The sequence below is a fragment of the Pristis pectinata genome, chromosome 10 (assembly GCF_009764475.1).
Source record: "Pristis pectinata isolate sPriPec2 chromosome 10, sPriPec2.1.pri, whole genome shotgun sequence".
Taxonomy (NCBI): domain Eukaryota; kingdom Metazoa; phylum Chordata; class Chondrichthyes; order Rhinopristiformes; family Pristidae; genus Pristis; species Pristis pectinata.
In genome coordinates, this window is record NC_067414.1 from 100939306 (window position 1) to 100952337 (window position 13032).

General features: G+C 63.6%; 1 protein-coding gene across 1 annotated transcript in view; it reads right to left on the bottom strand.

Moving 5' to 3' along the window:
• Positions 1 to 5054: 5054 nt before the first annotated feature.
• The window catches only part of LOC127575535 (uncharacterized), a 20732-nt gene continuing 12754 nt past the window's right edge, over positions 5055 to 13032 (bottom strand). The window contains exons 2-4 of the mRNA XM_052025467.1: positions 7362 to 7519; positions 6970 to 7142; positions 5055 to 6130 (exon numbers count right to left, since the gene is read on the bottom strand). Coding sequence (XP_051881427.1) covers positions 5104 to 6130; positions 6970 to 7142; positions 7362 to 7519 — 1358 coding nt within the window. The 3' untranslated portion in view covers positions 5055 to 5103. The remainder of the gene's footprint in view (positions 6131 to 6969; positions 7143 to 7361; positions 7520 to 13032) is intronic.

Sequence of the window (13032 nt, forward strand, 5' to 3'; positions counted from 1 at the left end):
GATTGGTAACGGATGTGCTGTGTAGGGAGGGTTCAGCCGGCCAGCCAGCCGACCAGACCAGACCAGACATTCCCCATTCCCTTCGTCCTCTGACCTCGCAAAGCTGGCTGCAAGGATATCGGGCCCCCTCGGGTTCATGTGTAACCCGTCCTCTCTGTACAGGTCCCACCTTCCCCAGAAGAGATCCCAAAGATTCTAAAACCCTCCCTCCTGCACCAACTTCTCAGCCACGCATCTACTTACCTTCTCCTCCCTTCACTATCACGTGGCACCGGCAGCAATCCCGAGATCGCTACCCTCGAGGTCCTGTCCTTCAGCCTTCTGCCTAGCTCCCTGAACTCACTTTTCAGGACCTCATCCCTCTTCCCACCTATGTCGTTGATACCAACATGAACCACGACTTCTGGCTGTTCTCCCTCCTGCTCTAGAATCCTGTGGACCCGATCAGTGACATCCTGGACCCTGGCGCCCGGGAAGCAACATACCATCCGGGATTCATGCTCACTGCCACAGAACCTCCTACCTGTTCCCCTATCACTACTGCCTTCCCCTTCCCCTCTGAGCAGCAGGACCGGTCCCAGTGCCAGAGACCTGGCTACTGCTGCTAGGCCCCTGCAGGTCATCTCCCTCAACAGCCTCCAAAGCAGAAAACCTGTTACTGGGTGGAACAGCCCCCGGGGTCCTCTGCTCGATCTGCCTGGTCCCTTTTTCCTTTGCTCACCCCTGACAGTCACCCTTCTATCTACTTCCCGGACCCCAGAAGTACCTGCTCTAAGGAGGGGGGGGTGACTGTATCTACATAACTCCCTCCCTCCCTGATGCTCTGCAGTGTTTGAAGCTGCGACTCCAGCTCATCGATTCCTCTGGCCTCCAGCACTTACTGCAGCTGTGGTCACCGGGCACCACAGCGGGGTCCACTCGCTCCCACATCAAGCAGCTGCAGCACACCACGTCCTCCATCTGAACTAATTCTTTCCCTACCTAGTCTTATCCTACTTTAAATTTATAACAGGTAAACCTTACCTTTACCAACCAGCTACTCTCCCACCTCGCCCCGTTACTGCCAAAGCCCAATCACTCTGCTCCCTCTCACTCCGCTGCCCGTTCCGACGCTGCCCACTGGATATGGCGGTCTTTTTAAACTGTGCGCTACCGACTGACGTCACGTGCCTGCGCAGTTACTCCCCGCTATCCCCGGACCGTTAGAAGAAAAACTTATCTGTTCAGAACGCCTCAGCTGATTCCGCTCGCTCGCCTCTTGCTCCCGATCGAAAACGCCGAAGACTTTCCCTCTTTTTAAACTGTTCGCACACTACCGACTGACGTCACGCTGTTGGCGATGGCCTTGGGACAGGATCTTATAGTCTACATTCAACAGTGAGATGGGGCTCCAATTTCTGATGTCTGCCCTCTTCCCCCTTCTGCTTATAGATGAGGGTAATGATGCCCTTCCTCATGGATTCTGACATGCTGCCAGACAGAAGCACAGCGTTGTACACTTTCCCACAGAGCCGAGTACAAGTCTGCCGCTAAGCCGTCACTTCTGGGAGTTTTATTCAAATCAAAGGAACGGATGGAGCCAGTCAGCTCCTCCAGGGTCAGTGGCTGGTCCAGACTCTCCTGCTTGCTGTGGTCTAAGACCTCCGTGATAGAGGACAGGAAGGTCAGGGAGGCTGTGGCCTTTTTGTGTCGTACAGACTGGCATAGAAGGATCAACAGATCCTTGATCTGTCTGTCTGCGAGGATGTTACTGAGCCGTCCTCTTCCTCAAGGCTGTGGATCACAGAGCTCCCCCTGTGCACCTTTTGGAAGAAGAAACGTGAGCACGTCTCATCCTGCTCCACGGAGCGGACCCTGGGTCAGAAGATAATCTTGGAGGATTCAGAGGCGTGGAGCTGGACTTGCCGGCTCTTTGCCTCTCGGAGCTCCTCCCTCACATCCACCCCCCTCGACTGCAGGAGGAGGAGTTGTCTGGAGTTGACACAGCTCCCTCCGACTCTGTCGTGCTTTCTGGACCCCCCTGTGGATGAAGAACCTCTTGATGTTCTCCTTTGTCGCTTCCCACCAGTGCGCAGGAGAGTCAAAGAGGGGTTTCACGGTTCTCCGACCTGCGTAATCCCTCTTTAGTTCCTCAACACTCTCTGGGGTCAGCAGCTTCACGTTCAACTTCCACGTCCCTCTGCCTGCCTTCTGGTCCTCCTGTAGGTGACAGGAGGCCCGAAGGAGACGGTGGTCAGAGAAGAATGGATCCGACTGTGACTGGCTCCGACACGAACAGGAAGTCGATCCGGGACCGGGCTGAGCCGTCCGCCCTCGCCCAGCTTGGCATCCTTTACCGTTTCCATCAGGAGTCTGGAGGTGCCGTCCGGTCTGTTGTCGGCACTGCCGGATCGTCCAGCCGCATCGACGATGCAGTTGAAGTCACCGGTCAGAACGACCGGCCGGGACGTCACCAGCAGCGGCGGGAGCTGCTGGAGGACGACCGGCCGCTCGCTCCGCACGGGCGAGGCGTACACGTTAATTAACCGGAGCGGAGTGTTCCGGTACATCGCACCTGCCACACAAGGAGCTGCCCCCCCCCCCCCCACCACTTCTCTGACCTCGGTGATTAAGTAGTTGCACCCCCCCCCCCCCCCGTATCAGAATCCCCAGGCCGGAAGCACGACAATCATTGCTGCCCCCCCCCCCCACCGACAGTCTGTGGGACCACTGTCGCAACCACCTCCAATAGCTGCGGAGGTGCAGCAGCCTGCACACTTGTGGGAAAGTCACATCCGCCTTGACCTTGGTGAGGAAGTGCGAGGCGTTAACATCGCGCGGTGCCCTTCACACTGCGCACGTTTACAGATGCCAGGTTTATCTCCATGGCTCTTTTGGAGTTCAGTTCTAGTTACACAGTCCCTTGTCATTTGTCCTGGGCCCTCATGCCCTCAGCTTTGGTGAACTGCCTCACTGATTCTGGGCTCAGGTACTGGGAGGGGTCTCCCCCTGGGTGTGGGGTCCCTTGTGGTGAAGCTGGTAGTGTCGCTGGGGGTGGATCTGACTGTGCCCCTGTTCCTTTCACTGGTGGTTCAGTTTCTTTCCTCTCCTGGAGCTGGGGTGCATCGCATGCGGCGCTGCTCCCGGTCTCCCGGTGCTGGGGTGCTTCGCATGCGGCGCTGCTCCCGGTCTCCCGGTGCTGGGGTGCTTCGCATGCGGCGCTGCTCCCGGTCTCGCGGTGCTGGGGTGCTTCGCATGCGGCGCTGCTCCCGGTCTCCCGGTGCTGGGGTGCATCGCATGCGGCGCTGCTCCCGGTCTCCCGGTGCTGGGGTGCATCGCATGCGGCGCTGCTCCCGGTCTCCCAGAACTGGGGGGGGGGGGGGGGGGGCGACGGGCAGCATTGTTCCCTGGCTTGTTCCTTTCTGTTGGTTCTCTTCTCCACATTGCTGCTTCCTCTGCCTCCGTCGTCGGCTTCTGCTGCTGGTTTCATCCTCCGACGAGGAGAGGTTGCTGGTGTCCACCTGCTGCATTACTCTTTTGTTGCCGGTGCCCTTGTTTTCTGCGGCCCGTCGTCTCTTGGGTGGTGTCTGCTCTTCCTCTTCACGGTCTGCCGTTCCCTTTCCCGTCCCTCCCCCACTCCCTCTTCCACTGACTCCTCCTCTTGGGGAGGGGGCTGGGAGTTTGTGGCGGGGGGTTGGGAACTCGAGGCTGTCGGGCTGTCCTCACCCTCCCTGGTCTCGGTCTCTTCTGAGGCCCCTGTGCTGGTGGGGGGGGGTGTCAGTGTCCCCCGGGGTGTTGGGGCTGGCACCCCCTCTTATAGCCTGTGCGTAGGTACAGGCCCGTTTTGGGCAGGCCTTGTAGGGGTGGCCTGCTTCCCCGCACAGGGTGCAACGTTTGCTCTCCTGACAGTCCTTTGTGTGGTGACCTTCCTGCTTGCAGTTCTTGCAGTGACTGCGCTGCACTGGGCTGCCACGTGTCCGGGTTTGTTACAGTTGTGACACACCCTGGGTTGTCCTGTATCCACGGTTCCCTCCGACAGCAAACACGGGGGGGGGGGGGGGGGGGGGGGGGGGGGGGGGGGGGGGGGGGGGGGGTGGGGTGATGGATCCATTTGTGTCGACTCTCAACTTGACCTTCACCTGGCGCTTGCTGGTCCAGATCCCAAACAGGTCCTTGATGTCGACGCAACTTCCCGCTCCGTCCACGTACCGAGCCAGGAAGGTGAGAACATCCACCACGGGCACATGTGGGTTAAACATGTGCACCGTTACCACACGTTCCTTCTGGGTGGGGAGGGTGAGGAGAGGCTGCACCTTCAGCAGCGACAGCGGAGCTTCATTCCCCTCCTCCCGAAAGTCCTGCAGCAGCTTCTGCCATCCTGTCGGGTGCTTGAAGGTAACGTCGAAGTACCCGTTACCCGTGAAGTCCTGGAGGCAGTAGATGTCCTTCGCCTTGAACTTGTATGTATCCAGCAAGATCTTCCTGATGAAGAGGTCCTGCGTTAAAGGGCTTCCTTCATCGTCAGTCGGACTGTTTTACAGATCCCTCCTCCCGAGGTGCTCGTCGCTGCCACCATCCCGATGTGGTTGCTGAACTGAGGAGTTAGACTGGTTTCCCAGTCAGCATTGGGATCCTCCTCTGCGTCAGCAGGTTAAGCTCTCATCAGGCAGCTGCTTGATCGCGAAGAGTCCTCGGTCTTTTCTTCAATGTCGGTGTCTGTAGAGATCCACCACGAGTTGGTCCCCACAGATACTACACTTGATCTGAGCCAAAAGGCCGAGTTACCTCAGTGCTGTGGATGGACAGCACGTCCTCTGGCTCTGACCCCACTGCACCCTCCTGTCCTGGGGCTGGCAGGATCGCCCGCCAGCACCCATTGCCACTTGCCTCGGTGCAAGGGCAGTCAGTCACCTTAACGTCACGGCAGCAGTTCACTGACTGCAGAATCAGGGAGCCCTGGTACACAAAGGGAGCATGGGGTGGTGGTGGGGCCAGCTCACTGACACCCCCCCCCCCCGGTCAAACACTGCACCCTGAGAAGCTTAGATAAAAAAATATACAACTTTATTTTAGCCACATCTGAAGTTAAAAGATTCAACGCTTCAGGAAGCCGGGGTCCTGGCGCTAGGGAGGGGCTTTCCGAAAATACCACTCCAACGTCCTGCCACTGCTGCAGACTCGTTTCCCAGCACCCCCCAGCTGGGCTGCTGCCTTCTTCTTCGGCCGTGGGGCCGAGGGGCTGAAGGGGGCCCGTGGGGCCGAAGGGCTGGAGGGGACTCTCGGGGGCGAGGGGGGCCGTGGGGCCGAGGGGCTGGAGGGGGCCCGTGGGGCCGAGGGGCTGGAGGGAACTCTCGGGGGCGAGGGGGGCCGTGGGGCCGAGGGGCTGGAGGGGACTCTCGGGGGCGAGGGGTTGGAGGGGGATCTCGGGACAGAGGGGGCTGAGGGGCTGGAGGGGGGCGGGGAGGCCGAGAGGGACCGCTGGAGGTCGAGGGCGAAGTGGAAGTCCTCGTGCTCCGCCACTTCCCAGGGGAGGGAGGACTGACCACACCTCCCGCAGCGCACCAGCACCTCAGGGGGTAGGCTGCAGGCTGGGGGCTGTGGGGGGGGCTGGCTCGGGGGGGTCGCTACAGGAGAACAGTCAAGAGCTTTGCACTTGAAGAAGGACAGGCTGGGGAGGTCGACTGCTGCAGGCATCACACGGTCAATGTCCCCGTTCACCCGGGGTGGGGAGGGGGAGGGGCAGGGGTCGGGGCTGGTCGCGGGCCAGGGTGGGGAGGGGAGGGGCTCGGGGCAGGGGTCAGGACAGGTCACGGGCCGGGTGTCGGGACAGGCCACGGGCCGGGGTGGGGAGGGGAGGGGCTCGGGGCAGGGGTCAGGATGGGTCACGGGCCGGGGTAGGGAGGGGCAGGGGTCGGGGTCGGGGTGGGTCTCGGGCCGGGGTGGGGTCTGCAGGAAGAAGGAAGCGATGGTCCCAGCTCTGTGCCTGGCTGCCCCTCTCGGGCTCCCTGTGCCCCCCGCCCCTGAGGACTGGGCCTGGGGCAGCCGCTGGGGGTGGGGGCTGCTCAGGAAGTGGGTGATGCCGGGGGTGGAGGCAGCCGCAGATGGTGAGAAGTTCCGTGCTGACAGGCAGAGCGCAAGCACAGCCGGAGACCTGCGGGCAGGGCGGAGGGGAGGGGAGGGTCAGTGAGGGTGGGGCTGACCATAACAACCCCCACCCACTCAGAGACACTCAACCAACCCACAGACACCCCGACCCTGACCCCCAACCTCCCCACTAACCCGATCCCCACCCTCTCACAGACGCTCAACCGACCCCCAACCGCCCCACTGACCCCTGACCGAGACCCCCAACCGCCCCACTGACCCCTGACTGAGACCCCCAATCGCCCCACTGACCCCTGACCAAGACCCCCAACCGCCCCACTGACCCGACCGAGACCCCCAACTGCCCCACTGACCCCTGACTGAGACCCCCAACTGCCCCACTGACCCCTGACCGAGACCCCCAACTGACCCCTGACTGAGAGCCCCAACCGCCCCATTGAGCCCTGACTGAGACCCGCAACTGTCCCACTGACCCCCAACCGAGACACCCAACCGCCTCACTCACCACTGACCGAGACCCCCAACTGACCCCTGACCGAGACCCCCAATCGCCCCACTGACCCCTGACCGAGACCCCCAACCGCCCCACTGACCCCTGACCGAGACCCCCAACCGCCCCACTGACCCCTGACCGAGACCCCCAACCACCCCATTGAGCCCTGACTGAGACCCGCAACTGTCCCACTGACCCCTGACCGAGACACACAACCGCCTCACTCACCACTGACCGAGACCCCCAACTGACCCCTGACCGAGACCCCCAACTGCCCCACAGACCCCTGACTGAGATCCCCAACCGCCCCACTCACCCCTGACTGAGATCCACGGACTCTGACCAACTGCCACCCACACTGACCCCCCCCCCCACCTTCCCCCTGTACTTACCAGGCCCCGCCCTGGGCCCCAGCAGTGTTGAAGACCTTGATGAGCTGCAGGGCATCGCGGGCAATGCGGGGAGCGTCCTGTCCCGACAGGGGGCCGCACCGCTGGAAGCTGCTGTTCTGGCTCCCCCCCTGCAGCCGGACCCCCACTGCCAGCTGTCCCGCCACACGTCCATTCTACAACACAGGAAGCAGTCAGGGGGGGGGGGTCACACTGTGGGGGGGGGGGCGGTACTGAGGGAGTGTCACTGTGGGAGGGGCAGTACTGAGGGGGGTCACACTGTGGGGGGGAGGTACTGAGGGTCACACTGTGGGGGGGTGGTACTGAGGGAGGGGCCTCACCGGGGTTGGGTGCAGGGTGAGGGGGTCCTGGCTAGGGGGGGGGGACACACACACCTGTTGCCGATCCTGCAGCAGCCTCTCCTGCAGTTCGGTGGACAGTTGCAGCAGCCAATGCTCCACCTGCACCGGGGAGAGAGTACAGTCAGCAACGTCCCAGGAACTGCGCAGTCTTCCCCGCACACACCCAGGTCTGCTCACACCTCCCCAGCTCCCTGTCACACCCACTGCTCACACTCTCCCGCGTCATACCCACCGCTCACACTGTTCCGTCACACCCACCTCTCAAACTCTCCCGCGTCACACCCACCGCTCACACCCGTCCCGCGTCACACCCACCGCTCACACTCTCCCGCATCACACCCACCGCTCACACCTGTTCCGCGTCACACCCACCGCTCACACTGTTCCGTCACACCTACCGCTCACACTCTCCTGCGTCACACCCACCGCTCACACCTGTCCCCGTCACACCCACCGCTCACACTCTCCCGCGTCACACCCACCGCTCACACTGTTCCCTGTCACACCCACCGCTCACACTCTCCCGCGTCACACCCACCGCTCACACTCTCCTGCGTCACACCCACCGCTCACACCTGTCCCGCATCACACCCACCGCTCACACTGTTCCCTGTCACACCCACCGCTCACTCTCCCGCGTCACACCCACCGCTCACACCTGTCCCGCGTCACACCCACACCCACCGCTCACTCTCCCGCGTCATACCCACCGCTCACACCTGTCCCGCGTCACACCCACCGCTCACACTGTCCCGCGTCACACCCACCGCTCACACTGTCCCCGCGTCACACCCCACCGCTCACACTCTCCCGCGTCACACCCACCGCTCACACTGTCCCGCGTCACACCCACCGCTCACACTCTCCCGCGTCACACCCACCGCTCACACTGTTCCGTCACACCCACCACTCACACTCTCCCGCGTCACACCCACCGCTCACACTCTCCTGCGTCACACCCACCGCTCACACCTGTCCCGCGTCACACCCACCGCTCACACTGTTCCGTCACACCCACTGCTCACACTCTCCCGCGTCACACCCACCGCTCACACTGTTCCCTGTCACACCCACCGCTCACACCTGTCCCGCATCACACCCACCGCTCACACTGTTCCCTGTCACACCCACCGCTCACTCTCCCGCGTCACACCCACCGCTCACACCTGTCCCGCGTCACACCCACACCCACCGCTCACTCTCCCGCGTCATACCCACCGCTCACACCTGTCCCGCGTCACACCCACCGCTCACACTGTCCCGCGTCACACCCACCGCTCACACTGTTCCCTGTCACACCCACCGCTCACACCTGTCCCGCATCACACCCACCGCTCACACTGTTCCCTGTCACACCCACCGCTCACTCTCCCGCGTCACACCCACCGCTCACACCTGTCCCGCGTCACACCCACACCCACCGCTCACTCTCCCGCGTCATACCCACCGCTCACACCTGTCCCGCGTCACACCCACCGCTCACACTGTCCCGCGTCACACCCACCGCTCACACTGTCCCGCGTCACACCCACCGCTCACACTCTCCCGCGTCACACCCACCGCTCACACTGTCCCGCGTCACACCCACCGCTCACACTGTCCCGCGTCACACCCACCGCTCACACTCTCCTGCGTCACACCCACCGCTCACACCTGTCCTGCGTCACACCCACCGCTCACACTGTTCCGTCACACCCACCGCTCACACTCTCCCGCGTCACACCCACCGCTCACACCCGTCCTGCGTCACACCCACCGCTCACACCTGTCCCGCGTCACACCCACCGCTCACACTCTCCCGCGTCACACCCACCGCTCACACCTGTCCCACGTCACACCCACCGCTCACACTCCCGCGTCGCACCCACCGCTCACACCTGTCCCTGTCACACCCACCGCTCACACTCTCCCGCGTCACACCCACCGCTCACACTGTTCCCTGTCACACCCACCGCTCACACTCTCCCGCGTCACACCCACCGCTCACACTCTCCTGCGTCACACCCACCGCTCACACCTGTCCCGCGTCACACCCACCGCTCACACTGTTCTGTCACACCCACCGCTCACACTCTCCTGCGTCACACCCACCGCTCACACCTGTCCCACGTCACACCCACCACTCACACTCTCCCGCGTCACACCCACCGCTCACACCTGTCCCCGTCACACCCACCGCTCACACTCTCCCGCGTCACACCCACCGCTCACACTGTTCCCTGTCACACCCACCGCTCACACTCTCCCGCGTCACACCCACCGCTCACACTCTCCTGCGTCACACCCACCACTCACACCTGTCCCGCGTCACACCCACCGCTCACACTGTTCCGTCACACCCACTGCTCACACTCTCCCGCGTCACACCCACCGCTCACACTGTTCCCTGTCACACCCACCGCTCACTACCTGTCCCGCATCACACCCACCGCTCACACTGTTCCCTGTCACACCCACCGCTCACTCTCCCGCGTCACACCCACCGCTCACACCTGTCCCGCGTCACACCCACACCCACCGCTCACTCTCCCGCGTCATACCCACCGCTCACACCTGTCCCGCGTCACACCCACCGCTCACACTGTCCCGCGTCACACCCACCGCTCACACTGTCCCGCGTCACACCCACCGCTCACACTCTCCCGCGTCACACCCACCGCTCACACTGTCCCGCGTCACACCCACCGCTCACACTCTCCCGCGTCACACCCACCGCTCACACTGTTCCGTCACACCCACCACTCACACTCTCCCGCGTCACACCCACCGCTCACACTCTCCCGCGTCACACCCACCGCTCACACCTGTCCTGCGTCACACCCACCGCTCACACTGTTCCGTCACACCCACCGCTCACACTCTCCCGCGTCACACCCACCGCTCACACTGTTCCCTGTCACACCCACCGCTCACACCTGTCCCGCATCACACCCACCGCTCACACCTGTCCCGCATCACACCCACCGCTCACACTGTTCCCTGTCACACCCACCGCTCACTCTCCCGCGTCACACCCACCGCTCACACCTGTCCCGCGTCACACCCACACCCACCGCTCACTCTCCCGCGTCATACCCACCGCTCACACCTGTCCCGCGTCACACCCACCGCCCCGCGTCACACCCACCGCTCACACTGTTCCCTGTCACACCCACCGCTCACACCTGTCCCGCATCACACCCACCGCTCACACTGTTCCCTGTCACACCCACCGCTCACTCTCCCGCGTCACACCCACCGCTCACACCTGTCCCGCGTCACACCCACCGCTCACACTGTCCCGCGTCACACCCACCGCTCACACTCTCCCGCGTCACACCCACCGCTCACACTGTCCCGCGTCACACCCACCGCTCACACTGTCCCGCGTCACACCCACCGCTCACACTCTCCCGCGTCACACCCACCGCTCACACTGTCCCGCGTCACACCCACCGCTCACACTGTCCCGCGTCACACCCACCGCTCACACTGTCCCGCGTCACACCCACCGCTCACACTCTCCCGCGTCACACCCACCGCTCACACTGTCCCGCGTCACACCCACCGCTCACACTCTCCCGCGTCACACCCACCGCTCACACTGTTCCGTCACACCCACCACTCACACTCTCCCGCGTCACACCCACCGCTCACACTCTCCTGCGTCACACCCACCGCTCACACCTGTCCCGCGTCACACCCACCGCTCACACTGTTCCGTCACACCCACTGCTCACACTCTCCCGCGTCACACCCACCGCTCACACTGTTCCCTGTCACACCCACCGCTCACACCTGTCCCGCATCACACCCACCGCTCACACTGTTCCCTGTCACACCCACCGCTCACTCTCCCGCGTCACACCCACCGCTCACACCTGTCCCGCGTCACACCCACACCCACCGCTCACTCTCCCGCGTCATACCCACCGCTCACACCTGTCCCGCGTCACACCCACCGCTCACACTGTCCCGCATCACACCCACCGCTCACACTGTTCCCTGTCACACCCACCGCTCACACCTGTAACGCATCACACCCACCGCTCACACTGTTCCCTGTCACACCCACCGCTCACACTCTCCCGCGTCACACCCACCGCTCACACCTGTCCCGCGTCACACCCACACCCACCGCTCACTCTCCCGCGTCATACCCACCGCTCACACCTGTCCCGCGTCACACCCACCGCTCACACTGTCCCGCGTCACACCCACCGCTCACACTGTCCCGCGTCACACCCACCGCTCACACTCTCCCGCGTCACACCCACCGCTCACACTGTCCCGCGTCACACCCACCGCTCACACTGTCCCGCGTCACACCCACCGCTCACACTCTCCTGCGTCACACCCACCGCTCACACCTGTCCCGCGTCACACCCACCGCTCACACTGTTCCGTCACACCCACCGCTCACACTCTCCCGCGTCACACCCACCGCTCACACCCGTCCCGCGTCACACCCACCGCTCACACTGTTCCGTCACACCCACCGCTCACACTCTCCCGCGTCACACCCACCGCTCACACCTGTCCCACGTCACACCCACCGCTCACACTCTCCCGCGTCACACCCACCGCTCACACCTGTCCCTGTCACACCCACCGCTCACACTCTCCCGCGTCACACCCACCGCTCACACTGTTCCCTGTCACACCCACCGCTCACACTCTCCCGCGTCACACCCACCGCTCACACTGTTCCGTCACACCCACCGCTCACACTCTCCCGCGTCACACCCACCGCTCACACTCTCCTGCGTCACACCCACCGCTCACACCTGTCCCGCGTCACACCCACCGCTCACACTGTTCCCTGTCACACCCACCGCTCACACCTGTCCCGCATCACACCCACCGCTCACACTGTTCCGTCACACCCACCGCTCACACTCTCCCGCGTCACACCCACCGCTCACACTCTCCCGCGTCACACCCACCGCTCACACTGTTCCGCGTCACACCCACCGCTCACACTCTCCCGCGTCACACCCACCGCTCACACCTGTCCCGCGTCACACCCACCGCTCACACTCTCCCGCGTCACACCCACCGCTCACACTCTCCCGCGTCACACCCACCGCTCACACTGTTCCGTCACACCCACCGCTCACACTCTCCCGCGTCACACCCACCGCTCACACCTGTCCCGCGTCACACCCACCGCTCACTCTCCCGCGTCACACCCACCGCTCACACTCTCCCGCGTCACACCCACCGCTCACACTGTTCCCTGTCACACCCACCGCTCACACTCTCCTGCGTCACACCCACCGCTCACACCTGTCCCGCGTCACACCCACCGCTCACTCTCCTGCGTCACACCCACCGCTCACACCTGTCCCGCGTCACACCCACCGCTCACACTGTTCCGCGTCACACCCACCGCTCACTGTTCCCTGTCACACCCACCGCTCACACTCTCCCGCGTCACACCCACTGCTCACACCCGTCCCGCGTCACACCCACCGCTCACACTCTCCCACGTCACACCCACCGCTCACACCTGTCCCGCGTCACACCCACCGCTCACAGCCTGTCCCCCGTCACACCCACCGCTCACACTCTCCCGCGTCACACCCACCGCTCACACCTGTCCCGCGTCACACCCACCGCTCACACTCTCCCGCGTCACACCCACCGCTCACTCTCCCGCGTCACACCCACCGCTCACACCTGTCCCGCGTCACACCCACCGCTCACACTCTCCCGCGTCACA